Source organism: Seriola dumerili, unplaced genomic scaffold (genome assembly GCF_002260705.1).
Source record: "Seriola dumerili isolate Sdu_G_001 unplaced genomic scaffold, Sdu_1.0 BDQW01000621.1, whole genome shotgun sequence".
Classification (NCBI taxonomy): Eukaryota; Metazoa; Chordata; class Actinopteri; order Carangiformes; family Carangidae; genus Seriola; species Seriola dumerili.
Window position 1 is genome coordinate 559,190 of NW_019174876.1, and position 18,204 is coordinate 577,393.

An 18,204-nucleotide genomic window follows, 5' to 3' on the forward strand; every position below is an offset into this window, starting at 1 on the left:
AAGGAGCCATTCCAGAATTTAGATGTGTGTAGACTGACGTTATTTCCAAATAACTACTTGGTGACATGTTGAAGCTGTATCACCTCACCTGAAAGTGGGAAGCAATAACAAACACAAACACAAACACAAACTGATTTCGCTAAACAGCAAGCAATTTGTAGGTTTTAAACAAAGAGGTTGTTTGAATTTTAGACTGAAATAACTTGATTTCACTTGCTATAAATGACAACTGTCAAAAACATACCACCAGAACACAATCTGTAGTAGGCATATTGAGAATACATCAATGTTGGATAAAGTATTCAATCCTTTAAGTTAATACAGGTAATAGCAATACCATATACATATAGATAAAATACATAGCCACTCGTTACTGTATATTATTACATTTTATATACTGATATATGAACATGTAAGCTGCATTTTTAATGTTTAGAGGCACTGATTTATGTCTTTATTAACTAAACTCTTAATATGCAGTAACTAGTAAACTGTAGCTGTAAAATAAATTAAATTGAGTAAAAAGTACAATACCTCCCTCTGAAATGTAGCAGAGAGAGGTATAAAGTAGAATAAAATAGACTTAATGTTCCACACATTTGAGTAAATTTACTTAGTTATATTCCACCACTTTTAAGACAATAATGGGTTACTTTCTGCAGCTTTATTGTTTATAAGTTGTTAATAATAATATTTTATTTTAAAATAAGTCTTTAAGGATGAGATGAATCAATGAGTTTTAACAACAAGTATATCGACTTCTCTAAATCCCATAAAGAGGCAGGACAAAGCTGCTCATGCTATCCTAAACACTGGTATATTAGCATCTGATGCTTGATGTTACACCGCACAACGTGAACGTGTCAGTCGTGAACGTAGCTTTTTCTAACAGCACCTGTAACAGCACATAATAACCCAGAACAGCTAACACTATGCTAACTCTTGGCTCTGGATGTAATGCTATCTAAGAAGAAGTTAGCTAGTTAGCGTAGATTGCTAATTTACTTTAGAGTATTTCCCAGTTTCTGAAAGGCGATAAAAGATCCCTCTTAAAGTCTCTGAAGTCTCATACTACAGTAGGGTCACATGTGCATGCAGTTGCTAAACTACGATTCCAGAGGTTCGCTGTTTGAGGGTTTTAGCGAACGCCAATTGTGACTCTCCGTAACAAGAGAAAATGTGTTTTATAATAACACGTCTGGCCAAAACAGTTGCAAAGCAGCATGTCATCTGCTCTTGAGAATCACTGGGCATCTGTGCGAGCCGTACGGAAAGTCTCTGTATGTGGATGCTAACAGAAGTAGACAGGACTCATTAATTGGGTCTCAGGCTGTGGCAGCTGTGGGCACCGCCAGGGGTGGAGGATAGATGAAGGATGACTGCTTGGCTAAGGGGGTCCAATGCAGAGAGAGAGAGAGAGAGTGGTGGTGTTTTTGTGCTCGTTAGTGAGCTTCTGCACGTGTTCTATGTGTTAGTTAAGATGACACACTGATTCCTCCCGGGCACCTCGTATTGATTTAAACGTCAGCAACATGCTCGTCGTCCTCTCGTGCTCAGACTCATCTGCTAAAATACAATGACAAATGTTTAGAAGAGACAGATACCCCTCGAACAACCTCTCTGGTGCTGTCCTTTTTTTTCTATCTTCTTCTCTCTATCTTTTTATTCTTTTTTTATGACAACAAACCATGTGCTGCTCTTAAAAAAAAAATCCCGTGGCTCTTTGAACAAGGCCCATACTGTGGTTGGAGCTGCTTTCTGTGTCATGGCCAATTGTGAGGATGTTAAGGACAATTATTGTAACTCTAGCAACAGAGGGCAGAAGAGGACAAGGATCTTGGAAACAGCCGTAGATCCTAACAACCTCAGGAACAAAGCCTTTTTAAAAATTATCAAAAGTAATCCTGTTGAAGAGGAACACAGGAAACCTCACTGGAACGGGACAACAAAGTTATACAAGACGGTCTGACACGGCACACGTCTGTACAGCTCTCGGTTGCTCTGTGAAATTTACATTTTACTCACTTCTGCTCTCTTTCTGTGATGTTTGATTTTTGCTGTAAAAATAAAAGTTACTTCCTGTGGGTGTAGTTGAATCTACAGCAGTGGTCTAAAACTGCTGGCGCCGAGGGCCAAATATGGCCCACAAGACAACTTCAGAAGGCCTCCCACGAATTGTTTAGATCTTTTTTAGTTGTTTTTTTTCTCATTTTTGATTTTGAAGGCCATTTAGTTTCTAGCAAGGCTGCAGGATCAGAGCATAATCTCTGCCTCTGTATTTCACATTATAACATCTAACAGCTGTGCATAACTGCACAACTTGCCAAAATGAAGCCCTTCAGCTATGACCCAACAGCACAGATTTCCCGTGGTGCACCCTGGTTAGCAAAAACATTCTCTTTCTTAACCTAAAAAATAAAAAAACAGGCCGACCTCGAGCACGAGACCATTTCACAAGAAGAGATGGATAATTGATCATTTTTCTCAGGGTCTAATACGACTGCTTCATGCTTTACGTGCAAGGGGAAAGCTTTCAATTCTCCAGTAATAATAAATTTCTTCGCCTGACACAAAGTGTTCAACAACAGCACACAGACATGTACATACGAATACACATCAACACACCTCCATATAGTCAGTGCTGCAAGCAGTAGTTTAAATTGAGTTGGTGTTATATTCTTGACTGAACAGTTGATGACAGTAGCCAACTAATAATATGAGCACCCAGCTCACGTTTATGAGCTGTTGCTATATTAGCCTAACAAGCTAATGTTGGTCTTTGTGAACATTGTGTGTGGAGCGTTGCTAAAAACAGATACCGCAGCTTGTTGCAACTCACAAACAATAACGGAAACATTTCAGGCATGAACATTTGACGACATGTTGTTAATAAAAAGTTAAACTATGAAACTTACTCACCTCGAATTCTGTGTAGAGATCTGGATGTCTGTTGTTGAGCTGCTTGGATAAAGTTTGAGGTGTTTCTCTGCTTTCAATTTGAAATGCTCTTATGGCCCGTTTGAATGCTGGCTTTTGGTCGTTTGTAACTTGTCCTTGATGATCCGCATCAAATACAAAGTGTCTCCCTACACTAGTCTTGCCATATATATATATATATATATATATATATATATATATATATATATATATAAACTATATATATATATTTTTTTTTTTTTTTTTCCATAAGTTGCAGCGGACCTGTCGCTGCACCTGTACTTGCTCCTATTCCATGTTTTGTTGTTATTGATTACTGTGGCTCCCTTCTTCCTCTCTTCAAGTTTGATGTCTGACTAGGACTTCTGTAGGGTTATTACACTGCCCTCGTCAGTCCTGGACGAATTACATCTCAAGTACCTACCTATTAATGGTACTGAAGAAAAACAAGTACTGTCACATTTTCATAATTGTAGCATCAACTTGGTGCTGAAGTATCAGTTCTCATGATCTCATCCCTAGTGACAGATGCATTTCTTGTTAATTTTCCAAATAAAATCTTTTCCAATGCAGCTTATAAAAAGCAAATTACTTACGGGTTTTAGCAGCACCTCCCTGTTCATATAGGCACAGGGTTTGTGAAATGTGACGAGTCTTTCCACCACCACTCTGTGACCCAAAAGTATCATCATTTCCAGGATTTGCTTGTTTAATGTGGTTGTTACCACTTCATATAATTGCCACTCGGTGTAAATATACTTTCTAAGGTTTAACCATATCTTGATTATAGGTACTTTTTCCACTCTCAGACTGTAAAACATTGGCCGTGTTTAAGCTCTTGTTAGCAGATATTTCCAGAGTTCAGGCTTGGCCGAGGGCAGTGTCAGAACAGGACGTGTCTCTCAGCGCCTGTAGCCATCAACACAACCTACTGGAGTCTCTCTGGATATGTGATGAGGCGTGTTTCTATTACTGTACTCCGGGAAAAAAATATAACCTCAGTCACACGTATTAAGTCAGTGCAGTGAAATTAGACCTCCTTTGGTGGCGATTTTTGAATTATGCAGAGTGGCATGAATTTTATAAGATTCAAGAAGGGACTGTTACAGTAGACATATTAAGACTGGAATAATACTACATTTCTCTGTCGTTGGGATGGTGAATGAGACGGTATAAACGAGCGCAAGTTTGTCTGGCCACCTTTTGCACACTGCAGCGATGATGTGTTTTGCTATTTTGACATGTTTTGCTATAATAAAACCACTTAGCCTATGCAAACTTGCCAAACCCAACCAGTCTAAATTTGTTTAATTGCATCAGATATTCACGTTGATGGACAAGTCATTCTGAGATACAATATATAGAAGATATTTCAGCTTTGGGAAGGACTGAGCTACATTTAGAGATGGTGACACAGATGGTTACAAAGGCTTGTCAGAGAAAAATTCTGGCCAAACAAAGAATATCTCACCAGAAAAAGTCATCATAGATCACAGTGTAAGGCAGTGTAAGGGTCACACCTCAGGCACTCCCTGTTGTGTGCGTGTGTGTGCGTGTTTGTGCGTGTGCGTGTGTGTGTGTGTGTGTGTGTGTGTGCGTGCGTGCGTGCGTGCGTGCGTGCGTGCGTGCGTGCGTGCGTGCGTGCGTGCGTGCGTGCGTGCGTGCGTGCGTGCGTGCGTGCGTGCGTGCGTGCGTGCGTGCGTGCGTGCGTGTGTGTGTGTGTGTGTGTGTGTGTGTGTGTGAATTTTTGTGTGCATCATTGTGGCCACGCCCTCAGGCACCTCGAGGCAGCTGAGTAAGCTGTCACAGTGTTTATAGTGTTTCCTGCTGTATTACAACACACACACACACACACACACACGCACGCACGCACGCACGCACGCACGCACGCACGCACGCACGCACGCACGCACGCACGCACGCACGCACGCACGCACGCACGCACGCACGCACGCACGCACGCACGCACGCACGCACACACACACACACACACACACACACACACCTACATGTATTTAAAAGGCAGTGCTGTTTAACTGTCATCACCTGCTGTCATGTTGGTGGATGAGTACTGCAGCTACTAGACTGTGCTGCTTGAAGAGAGCTGCAGTCAGCATGTGTGTGACAGCAGGGTGGAGATTCGTCTGCAGCTGCCTTTAATGGGATGATACAAGGTCAGCAGGAGGACAGAGCTTCTTCTAACCTTACGTGCACTTAACCTGTAACGGTGTAAAGGAACCAGTCGAGGCAGACAGCCACCTACCCACTCAGAGCCGGTTTCTGCTCAAAGTGTTAAAAGGAAGTTTTTCTTGCCACTGTCACCAAGTGCTTGCTCATGGGGAAATGTTGTGTCTCTGTGCATAATATTTTAAAGAGTATGGTCTAGACCTGCTCTATGTGAGAAGTGCCCTGAGAATAACTTCTGTTATAATTTGGTGATATATAAATAAAATTGTCTTACCTTGACTAGAAGCTAATGAAACATTTAATATGATGAAGGAGGGGGCTGTAATTCCTCCTGCCCATACTCGCCTTTCATCCTTCTTTGTGTTTCCATCCCTCCACTGCAGCAATAAAAAAAATATTGTATTTTTGCTAAATAAAATGACTTTAACAATGAATTGATTGTACTTTAAATCCTCCAGTTATATACAGAGTATTCAGGCGAATGTAATAAAGTGTAATAGACAAAGCGAACACTTGTCTAATCATACGTTTTGATAAAAAGCAAGTATCATGAGCCTAACACTGATCTGTAGGTTTACTGATCCCCATGAAGAAGAAAGGATCAGCGAAACACACTCATTCCTGTCATTTATGTATATATTGGATGCTAGTGAGGGTTAGTCATCTCTGCATCCTTCTGAGGACATTTTGAAAACACCAAAGTCCTGTAGCTGTGACCAGAGGCCAGTAATGAAGCAGATGACTGTAATGAGTTAGTCAGAGTCCACTGCTTCTACCCACAGGGAGAAACTCAGCTGGACAAAAGTACTCCTCTCCTCTCCTCTCCTCTGCTCTCCTCTCCTCTCCTCTGCTCTCCTCTCCTCTCCTCTCCTCTGCTCTGCTCAGCAGTGTGACTTGCCTTCATCCCTACATCCCTGATATTTGTTTTCCCACATTGCTCCGTTTTGCCATCATCAATCTAACTGACGAGGGGAGTTGCATACTAAATCTGCTCTCCTCCCTCCACACTGCAGTGTCCCTGCTTTGTTGCTGATTTGGGCCCCTCAATCCTTTTTGGTGTACAGCCTCTGCATAGATAAGGGAACGTGATGTGACTGGACTGATAAGGAGGAATCGATACCTTTATTCTGCAGAGTTTAGGGAAGGTAAGGTAAGAAGAAAGACCGAGAAATCAGATCCCTCTCTAGAGGAGTGGCGGGGGCAATGGTGTAACATGACCGTTCTTCTTGGTTAAGACATTAACACAATGGCAGCATTTAAGGACTAAACAAAGTAGTTACACGGAAGAGACATAAAAGAGGAGAGTGTATTTTCAGGTCCCTGCAGCCCACAGGTCAGAAAAGTCTGGAAAAGATGAAAACGTATTTGTGGGCCTTGAAAAGAAACTTTAGAAACTTTCAATATAATTTATATAATAAACAGTCATGAAATACTACTTGTAATATACACTGTACTTTTGCTATAATTGCTGTTATTTAATGGATCTAGCAGCTAAATTAAAGCGTGTAATATCAAATGTTCTGGCACTACAGCACCTGCTTGAAAGGAGAAAGAAAAGCAGTCTCAAAAACTCCAAACATACCTATAAAAAGTCCTCAAACAACTCTCATTTTACACTTTTTTTTGTACAGATTAAACAAATGAGATAAACCTGTAGGGAGCCTTAGATGTGCTTGTAGGTGGGTTTTGTTTCCTATGGACAGAGCCAGGCTAATACAAAAATACATATGTATATATATTTAGTTTACAGACATTAGAGTGGTCTCAATCTTCTCATCTAACTCTCAGCAAGGCAGCAAATGCAGGCGTCTCCTAAAATGTTGAACTGTTCCCTAAAGATCAACTCTATCATCAGACTGACAGTAAAATTGTTCTAAATACCACAAGTCTTGTTTTGACACTTTAAAAGTATTAGATATAAACATTGTCCTGCAGACGTCATCCTAAATGTTTTAATGTAAAGAGGGAAAACACAGATACACAAAAAACTGGTCCAGTTTCAAGACATGGAATTGTTGTGAACCCCAGTAGAGAGACAGAGAGAGAGAGAGAGAGATACAGGAGAAACATACTGGTTGAGGAGTAGACCCTTTGTGAGTTTGTGTGTTTTGGGGATTATTAGAGTCTCAGCTTCTACACCAGATATTGATTAGTAACCTAGTTAACAGCTTCCTTAAGGCAGGTCTGCTGTATCTTTGTGTGTAGGTTTATAGTTTTAACTGTTGCTGTAGCAGACGTTTCTAAAAATCCACTTGGAACAGCTTCACAACCATCGCTCCATCACGCTATGATCTGTTTTCTCAGTCTCATGCGTTCTCTGTGTTTTGTCTCGTTCATATCCTCCATCGCCTCCATGTTTGTTTTTATTTTTTACCAACAAAACATGCTGCCCTGCCTTGTGTGCTTCTCTCAACAACAGAAAACAGAAAGAAAAGCATACGAAAAAAAATCTGTTTGTTTTAAAAAGTGAAAGAAATGCAAGAAGGATATTGAGGAACGAATGGTATGAGGCAAGTTTTACTGAGCCTCAGCGGGAAAAACAGTGGAGAGTTGTGACTGAAGCTGTGACGGTTCGGTGCACTCGACTGGCTTTTCTTCACACCTCACAGCCCTCCTGCTGTCCTTTAACCTTCAGGCAGAGGACGCAGACACTGAGAAGTAGTCAGAGAGAGAGAGAGATACATCCCTCCATAGGCAAACACTAAACATGAATATTCAAAAACCTGATTCCAGAGAAGAAGAAAAAATGTGGCTGGTGCAAGAAAATCAATCATCATCAATCAAATTATGTTAAAATATGATAAGTGACAGTGAGTGAGTTTAGTCAAAGTTAGTTTGATAAATGTCCACATGATGAACCAGTTTAAACTGAGCTGAAGGGTCAAGATAGAAAACAGGACTGAAGTCGGTATGGAGAACTGGATTCATCGGTGAATCACAAGATGTTTTCTTCAACTTTATAGTGTTTAATTACATTTACAACGGTGCATATAGCTATACAGTGACACTGGACAAAGTTTCCACATGGTGCAAGCACAAAAACGCTCATCACTAACTCAATCATCACTAACTCAATAACTTTTTAGGGCATCCACCAATAAAAATATGAACATTGTAATTTCTCCAAACTTCACTACTAGACTGGAAATTACTATTAAAATGATATTCTGTACTCTCACTGCCAGTATCTTCACACAGACAGTGGTCAGCAGTTACAGATTTTATTATTACCCACAAAATAACAAAAGTGTATTGGCTTCAGTAAATTTCTATCCATCAATCCATTTTCTGCTGCTTATCCGGGGTCAGGTCACAGTGGCAGCAGGTTAAGCATCGCAGACTGGACGTCCCCGGCAACATTTTCCAGCTCCAGCCAGGCCAGATGAGATGTATAATCTCTTGTACGTAGATCGACTGGTAAATCGAAAGCTTTGCATTCCGGCTCAGCTCCCGCTTCACCACAATGGTCCGGTACAACACCCGCTTTACTGCTGGCGCCGCACCGTTCCCCATGTCAATCTCTCGCTCCATCCTACCCTCATTCGTGACCAGGACCCCGAGATACTTTATACACTTTATTCTGTGGGTATATACATTCCAAGGAAGGTTCCTGAAGAGAACTGTAATTAAGGGGAAAACCTTGATGAAGCAATTTAATTTAAACTCAAATGAATATTTATGAATTATTCCTTTATTATTGGATATTTTATTCTTCATGCTTGTTTCATTATGCTTGCCTGTAGACAGGTTTTTGCGTCTTCAGCTGACCTGCCACTGACTAGAAGACTCTATCTTATGCATGCAATTAATTAGAATTAAATAATTGAAGTGTACTAATTAAAGGCTGTCTCTACTTTCTCCATACTTGGGACCAAATCACAAGGTTCTGTCCAGGAAACTTCAAGGAAATTACAGATCTGTTAAATGAAGCATTACTCTAAAAGTCAGGTGGTGTCCTGACTCTGGAGTTACTCTTGTGTCATCCACCTAAAGAGGCACCTGGCCTTGACACCAAAGACCCACTTCATCAGATTATACAGCCCCAGATTAATTTGACGAAGTGCTCCTGGGTAATTTAGTTGTTCCGATGTAATCAGCAGTGTGACAGACGCTTCATTTAAGACCATATATCAACTTTCACTTCCAAGGTGATACTTTAATTTGGCAACTGAAGGGGAAAAGAGAAAGAAGATTAAAAGTATGGAGGACTAGGACTCTTCTGTCACCTCAGATCTTAATGTCTTCTTTTTTGCCATGACTTAGATCCGATGTACGTATGTGTGTCATGTGTAACCTCATTGCTAATTTAGGCACACACAGGACAGGTTGTATTTCAACTGAATCATCAGTAGGTACCAACAGCTAACACCTGCAGTCTGTCACACCTCCATTAGAGCTGACCATGACCTCTGACCTTGCTGATGAGGGAGGAAGCTGACAGGACAAATTTCTCTTTTAGTAAAAGTATGAGAGAAATATAGACGCTTATCCCTCATTTCTCGGACAGGAAGGACACACCTATACGAACACACTCACCATTTCTGTGTACATGTCTGTTTTGCAGAGCGGCAGAACCACGCCCGAGAGCTGGTGAAAGAGGCCGACCTGTCTCAGTGGAGCGCTTTAGTCATTATGTCAGGAGACGGACTTCTGCACGAGGTAAAGAGAGACATGCCGTACATGTTCACTATATTCACATCCAAACTCACGACTGTGTGGATTTAGGTCAGAACAGTTGGAGTGAACGTCACAGACTTCTGTCATCATTTTAAACCAAATGTCTGTTTCCTGCTGTTGTATATAAAGATGAATGTTATGTTGCATAAGTTCATGAAAATATTACATTACTATAAACCTGAAGGGTTATGGTTACAAATAGATATGAAACAATGATTAAATTAGATGATCGACAGAAAATTAAACAGCAACTCTTTTAATAATTGAAGGCTAAATATCTTTGGGTTTTAGACGGTTGGTCAGACATGAGCAGTATGGTATCTGGTATTTCATAGATCAGAGTAAATGTCAGATGCAGTTCTATATATAAATATAATAGTTTGATATGTTTTACATTTATAAACTAGCCTTTGTTATTATGGTATGGGTGGTTAAAGTTGTATCGTCCGTGAACACTGCTCAGAGTGCAGTGTGAGGTAAATTCAACATTTGTTCCTCTGTTATACTAGTGCAGCCTAATACTTGATTTTCAGAACTGTAATTCACAAAAAGTTTTCAAAACTTTACTTTTAGAAATTAGACTTATTTTGTTAAATGAAAGAATTTTGTAGAAAAGCATGTTTATTTTCTTCAGAGGTCAATACAAACAGAATTTAAGAGTCTAAAATTGTCAAAATTATGATTTTAATCAGTAGATATCTGATGAAAAAGGTGTTGTCACTTCTGTACCATAACAGTGTTGAGATTCGATACTCAACCCTGCCTGCTGCGTCATAGCTGCTGTGTCTAGTTTCTTCTGTCACTTATAGAAAATATTAATTTGTATTTTTATGTGTCCGCCCAATTAAAGATGTATTTTCTGTGTCTCTCAGGTGATAAATGGTCTGCTGGAGAGACCAGACTGGGAGGACGCCATCCAGACCCCGCTGGGTATCCTTCCTGGTGGATCAGGCAATGCCTTGGCTGCGTCCATACACCACTACTCTGGGTGAGCCACATGCAGAATGATGAATAAAACCAAACATCAGCACATTATGTGTAGATCTAACCTGCGCTGTGGAGATATGTTGGGGTACTTCTGATACTGAGTGTCTCAGGGCTGCTCACACACAGCTCTGGCTCAGTGAAGCATCACTAGATTTGCTGGAGAAGAGCTTCAGTGATTAATCGATTAGTGGCTGGTTCCTGCTTCTGAACTGCGTGATAGTAAATCTGAATTTTGTTGCTGAATTTGGACTGGAAATAAGGGGCACTTTTCACAATTTTCGCTAAAGTAAATGGCAGATTAATCAATAGTGAAAATAATTGTTATTTATTGTAGATGAGAACATCAACTTGTAAAAAATATCATCTGCATTGTAACATCATTATTCTGTCAAGAATTGCCTTCAACAGAGCTCCACAGAAACCAGTCTGACCAGTTAGGTGACATACTGATTCGTAGTTTCAGTCAAACAGTTGTCAAGGATTTTCTCCAAAACTTTCAGCTTATCCCCCGTCAGACAGAGCTACCTGTGCTCTGTGAAAGACTGGAGCAGACACAAGAAACTGATGTAGCTGTCAGTAAAAGCAGTGCAGAATGTACAGTGGGAGCTTTGCTGACAAGGACGTGCTGTGTGTAAAGGCCATAATCCCCTTGAGTCTGTTGTACTTCGGCAGAGCCTGTAATACTGATGGTGCAGTGTCTCAACTGTCCTATTATAAAAACAGGTATTTCTGCTGCTCCAGCTCCAGACAGAACTACTGGCTAACATCTGATTAAAAAAAATCAGATGTAGCATATAACTATAACCAAGCCTCAGACACACACGGTTCTGCTCCCTGGTGCTCTTCAGTGTAAAATGCACTTATCTCATCTGTATTAATTATTAATGATTAGCTCATTTGAGTTTGGAGATCATTCAACCAGAACAAAGAACAGAGAGAAGAAGCTGAAGGGCTTAAAGAGAGGAGGAGAGAGCAAATGAATGAATGAACAATATCTGATCTCATGAGATTCAGAGGTAGATAAGCTAATGCTGTGTCTGCCTCATTTACTCATAGACTTTTCTTTATATTATATGCAGTCTGTGGTTTATTTTATAGTGATCAGTAAATTCTCATTTCAGACTTGTAGGATTGTTCATAACTGTGTTTATATATATATTTATTTATATATTTTAGAGCATTATACAGTTCATACATTTGCATCAGATTTTGGGTACTAAATGGCAGAGGGTAAATATAGTGCACTATATATTAAATAGTGGGTGATTTTTAGATCAATATATTTGATATTAGAGCTGCAACTAACAATCATGTTATCACTTAATCTGCAGATTATTTTCTCAATTAATTAAATAATCACATTGTCTATAGAATGTCATAAAAAAGTGGAAAACTACTGTGAACAGTCCGTCATCAATAAAAAGATTGGGGTGTCCTTGTGGTTTACGGTTTAATACAACAGCCTTGACCCTGGTTCAAGTCAGGTTGGAGACCTTTGTTACATCTCTCTGCCTCATTTCCAGTCACCTTCATCTACTTTGTGAAAAAGATATAAAATGATGAACACATAAAATTCTCCGATTCATATAAGTAGCCTCGGCTAACCTTCATGATAATCTAAAGTTTAAACAATATTTTAATCATAAGAGTTGCTTTTTAGTGGTTGCGATACGAAACCAGCGAGTCTCAGTTAAACACCCTGTAGAATTACTGGCAGTTTTTCATTATTGTCAGTTTTTCTTACCTTCTCTGGGATTCATGCAACAGTTTGCAGTAACTCCCTGAACCAGGATACATGAAGTCATCAAGTCATTGGCTTCGTATGTTACTCTTAACTGTCTGGGCCATTGGTGAGTACAGGGCCATGAGACATTTGCTAACCTGCTGCAGGGAAACAATATGATTTGGGGAAAAAAGAGTTGAATATTGATTATCAAACTTTTTAGGCTCTTATAATCTTTTTCTGCAATAATTACGTTGGTCTTTCCTCGTCACGACCTGTGATGCCCACAACAGGACAGTGATTTTGATCTAAAGGGTCATCACTCCGTGATAACCATTTTGCTGTTACTGTCACCTAGTGAACATGAGTACAAATCAGAATGAGATTGAGAGCTCGTACGAGATTCTTCAGACTTAGCATGTCGTATAGCATCCATATGTTTGACCTTTTTTTCCAGCTGTGAAACCCTGACAGTTGAAATGATCCGTGGTGCAAAAAAGGTTACGGACCCCTGCATAAATTTGCTTTTACATTTGTTAACAGTGTGGAGACTGTTACTGGCTGTGTTCTGTGCCCTTTCTACTCTGAAGTCACCTGGTGTCACGAGGAAATGAAAAACCTCAACCTTTAAGCTGCTCCTACTCTTTGTAGGTCGCTTTAAGCTTTATCTTGCCCTTTTGTTGTTTCATTTATTTTTTTATGTCATTTTGTATCTGTTTGGGATTTTTGACCCCTGACTAAATCAAGGCTAAGTTGAATAAATGAACAATAAAATGAAATGAAGGAAAACATCTCACACTGATGGTTCTGTCTTCACCAAAGAGCCACATTCATTCATCCCTTCGACTGCATCTGCCAATCAGCTTCTCATCAAACAATGGTCTTCCAGCCGGAGCGGCAGCAACAATGAGAGGAAGAGACCAGACTCTGTATTGTTTACTCTCCTCTCACACTCCCGGGGCATCCAGAAAACATCTCTCTCTCTCTCTGTGTGGTTGCTGCAGGCTGTCCTGCAGTGGCCCTGGCCAGAGTGTATTTGGTATTATTCCCAGCTGAATGTAGGGTTCACAGAGGCTACGTGGATCAAACGAGTGACAGCCAGAATGTATCTGGTATTATGCAATGCAGTGAACAAGTTCGCTGAGTGAGGGTTTAATGTGTTTCCGTACACAAACATAATGAGCACGAGCTGGAACATCATCTGCAAGGCTGAATGCTGGTGGTTTCTGAAGTGACAGAGGTGACACTTCGATGTGAGGGAGAGTCTCCCTCCCCTGGTGGTTTACAGGCACTGCATGAAAAGCTTAAAATATGGATAGGATCTTGAGATCCCTCACTTAAGTAAAACTACTGGTAAAACAATGTAAAAATACTCCGTTACAAGTAAAATTACTGCATTCAAAATCCTGCTGAACTACAAGATCTATTCCCAGCAAAGTGTACTTAAATTATCAAAAGTACAGATAATCTTCAGTCAGAAAAGTCCCCTGTGAGTGAGATGTTATTATAAATGACATAATTCTTCAATGCATAAGCAGCATTTTACTGCTGTAGCTGGTCGAAATGCAGCCAGTTGAACTACTTTATTCACTGTTTGGTACTTTAGTTGAGTGGTTCCCAAACTGTGTGTTCAGACAGAACCTGATGAAAATTTTGGAGGCGGTGCAATTGCATTACTTGAGTTGAAAATCATTACAATTTCAGCAAAACATCAAACCTGAATATAAAAGAAAAAAACTGTTTCTGATGAGTTCTGAGTTCGGTCGGTTCTGCCTTTGCTGGCTAGCTCACGGCTAACATCTGAAAAGCTGTTACACTGGCTGTTTGGAGTGAATACAAACAGTAACGTGGTCAAATTTAGGCAAATGAAAGGCAAAGATTCCCTTTGCTTTCCATGTCAACACACCTTAAGAGTCACTAGATAAATCTGTGGGATCGTGAGATGATTAGAAAACAAGAGATTCTGCTATACAAATTCATATGAATTTTTCAGACATTTCTATATATTCATATATATTTTATATATATATTTTTTTAATATTGGATAATTTGACCTTTTCTGGCCTTGAACAGTGTATCTACATAAAACCGTGTGTGACATTAAAGGGGCAAAGCTTTTTTAAGTGGACCTCTAGATATCTCATGGGCATTTGAAACTTGACAAGGTGCTCTAAATAAACAAAAAAACTTTTTTGGAAGAGGTCTCAATTCAGACGGGTCGGAAACCACTGATTTTATCTTAAATCAGAAACAAATGTGTTTGTTTCACAGAAAAAGTTCTTCTTAAAAGTAAGTATTTTCAGTGTCAGATAAAGGTAGTGGAGTAAGAGAATAAAGAAGCATTAACTGGAAACACTTAAGTAAAGTGAGTAAATGTACTTAGTTACTTTCCACCAGTGATGATACAGACACTGGACTGTGAGTGGAGGCAAGCTGTAGGTCTTATTATATCTCTCTTCTTACTAGACAATGATTAGACAGAAACAGATCCGAGGAAATGTATATGAGATTGTTTGGATGTCCAGACTGGTGAATGTATTCAGGATGATGAATATGTAGAATATCTGCAGGGCCACAGCCAGCGAACTCCACCGAGACGTCCAGTCATCACTGTAATTGGCTGTGGGTGGTAACAGCAGGCAAATCTGTGTGTGTGTGTGTGTGTGTGTGTGTGTGTGTGTGTGTGTGTGTGTGAGTGTGTGAGAGAGAGATGGGGGGTGTTATCATGACCTTCCACCTCTGTCTCCATTCTCCCAGATGGGGTTGTCTTTGTTGTCTGACTGGCCTGTCATGTCTGAAGGCCCATAAGCTGATTCTGTCCCACCTCCAACATTTGTCCCCGAGCCTCTTGGTTTATTGAACCCACCCCCCTGAGTCACCATACCCCCTTCACCCTCATCCGTCTCCCTTCATAGCTCCATGGGGCTCCACCCTTCTCATCTACCTCTTCTCTCCCCTCTGTATTTTTCTGATTACACAATAAGGTCACAGTTACTCTGGTATTGTGTAACACTTCTCTTATAGCTCACTCCCCAAAACACACACACGAGCCTTGACCCACTTACTAACCCAAAAATATTAAGTGCACCTTGCAGTTTCTATTTTTGAAGCTAGGTTTTTAACTGTATCTGCTCCTAGAGGACTGGTGTATGGCTGAAACGATTAGGCAATTAATTGTTTATGAAGAAAAAGTGCAAAAGAAAATTAGCTCTTTGCTGCTTTTACCTGGTTATATTTATTTCTGTAAATTACATGTATTTAGGTTTTGGACTGTTGGTTGGACAATATGGCTTATTTAAAGACATACCCTGAGATGGAAGTAATTCTGTGGTGCCTGTTGTTTCCTTTTAAAACTAGAGCTGCACGTAGCGGCTCTGCGCTGTAGCAGCAGTCCAGACAGAAGCATGTTATTAATATTGGTTGTGGTTGTCACAATTTCTTTCTTTCCTTCTCTCTTTCTTTCTTGGGTTAGGTGTGGTGACAAAAATTTTGCTACAACTCTTCAGTGACATTACCTGCACCAAAGCAACACTGTTTTTCAGTTGAGGAAACGATCTCACCACTAGTGTCATGAGGTGGATCATTTTCTCAACTGTTGTTTTTCACGCCATGCAAGTACATGTCTTTGTTTGAAGGTTAAAACACACTTTTTTTTCTATTTAGCAAAATATGTCAAATCACTCATGCGTCAGTTTAAAATAGGGTGAGCTTTCTCATTACACAACAGTCTGACCAGCTTCATTCATTAAGTTTTGGCACTAGTGCTAGTTAGTACTGAAGCTACATTCTCAGACATATTTATTAATTATCATATAATCTGAACATATTACACAATTAATTTACAACAATCACATTTAGCACCTTTTAGTGACAGAGAGAATGACAGATAAAAAGGCAATTCAAACACCTTTCACATGTAATTTATATGAGCACGACTTTAGATAGCCTTTGAAGGCAGCACAAGATGAACTCTGTGGTGTTAGGGAGTTCAGCTCTGCTTGTTGTGACTAACTCTCATCTCTGCTCCTCCAGAGCTTCTCCGGTGTCCAGTGAAGATCTCCTGGTCAGCTGTGGTTTCCTGCTCTGTAAAGGACTGGTGTCCCATATGGACCTGGTCTCCGTCCATCTCTCTTCCAGCCCTCGTCTCTTCTCCTTCCTTTCTCTGGCCTGGGGCTTCGTCGCAGACGTGGACGTAGAGAGTGAGAAGTACCGTCACGTAGGAGCTGCCAGGTTCACTGTGGGCACGCTGGTGAGGCTGGCTTCTCTCCGCGTCTACAAGGGCAAGCTGGCTTACCTGCCCGCCACCAAGGACTACAGCAACGAGAGAGGTTTGAGAAACAACAAGACGCTGCACTGCAACTATCAGGCTTCCTCCCTGAGTCCAGCCTCTCTGCTGTGCCGCCAGTCCAGAGACTCTCCCTGCAAGAACACCTTCCACAACTCCTGCCACTCCAACAACTCCCTCAAAGTGCGGAGGAGAGAGAGCACGCCTTCCAAAAGCGCCACCAAAGCTGTCCCCGGCCCATCTGACTCCCTGCTACTGCCCCTGGAGCAGCCACTGCCCAGCGACTGGGTGGTGGTCCAGGAGGAAGACTTTGTCCTCATGCTGGCCATGTACCAGTCCCACCTGGCAGAGGACCTGCTGGCAGCACCGGACGCCACCTTGGACGACGGCGTCATCCATCTTTTCTACGTCAGAGCAGGAATATCACGCACCGCTCTGCTGAGGCTGTTCCTAGCTATGGAGAAAGGCACACATCTGGCGACTAATTGTCAACATCTGGTTCACACTAAGGTGCGGGCGCTCAGGCTGGAGCCGTATTCACCCAAGGGGATAATAACAGTAGATGGAGAAGTGGTGGAGTATGGGCCGGTGCAAGCAGAGGTGCACAGAGGTTTGACAAGATTAATCACTGGATGAACTTAATGAACAAACATCACCAGCTTTCATCTTTGCTTTTAAAGGCTGATGGCGTTTAATAAACAAATTTTAGCATTTCAAATCAGAAATGAACAGGTACAGCAGCAAAGCAATGGATGTAAGACTCATTCACTTTTATCTGCAATGTTGTGCTTTCAGCGGTACACCCATGTTTTTATAGAAGATGCTGTGATGTTCGATGGGATATTACAGCCAACAAGTGCCGTGTATGGAGACCCAAAGTGTCCAATATTTGATAAATGAATAAGGATGAATAATCATATGAATAAATGCAGAAAAAATATGAAATATAACTATGAAATTGTAACAAAATTAAATTAATCATTTTTTAATATGAAATGTTATTTAATCCCACTTCTTTTCACAATAAGAGGATGTATTGCAGGTATTATTATTTTAAATTGTTCTTTGATCAAAATGTGTTTTTATTTCCAAACACACATATTGTTTCACACAGTCTTTATCTTTCAATCAAGACAAACAGGGCAGAACCAGTTATGTGGCTTCTGTCTCAATAACCAGAAAGACGTAAGAGGCTCTGACTGGTTTGTGTTGACTGACAGTCAAAGACTTTGTTACAAACCCACGGAAGCCCTGAAATAATATATATATTTACGGTAAAGATATTACCTTAAAAAGAAAACAAACTTCTTAAGTCATTGTCTTGTGCACACAAAATAATAAAAAATCATCTCTCAGGGGTTCCGTACGCAGCAGACTAAACATTTAAGGCCATTTTATTATATTAAAT

At 40.5% G+C, this 18,204-nt stretch overlaps 1 protein-coding gene across 1 annotated transcript in view; it reads left to right on the plus strand.

The window, feature by feature from the left end:
- The window catches only part of sphk1 (sphingosine kinase 1), a 41,874-nt gene extending 24,143 nt beyond the window's left edge, over positions 1 to 17,731 (plus strand). Inside the window, exons 3-5 of the mRNA XM_022765049.1 lie at positions 9,689 to 9,783; positions 10,674 to 10,789; positions 16,544 to 17,731. Coding sequence (XP_022620770.1) covers positions 9,689 to 9,783; positions 10,674 to 10,789; positions 16,544 to 17,432 — 1,100 coding nt within the window. The 3' untranslated portion in view covers positions 17,433 to 17,731. The remainder of the gene's footprint in view (positions 1 to 9,688; positions 9,784 to 10,673; positions 10,790 to 16,543) is intronic.
- The last annotated feature ends 473 nt before the right edge of the window (positions 17,732 to 18,204 follow it).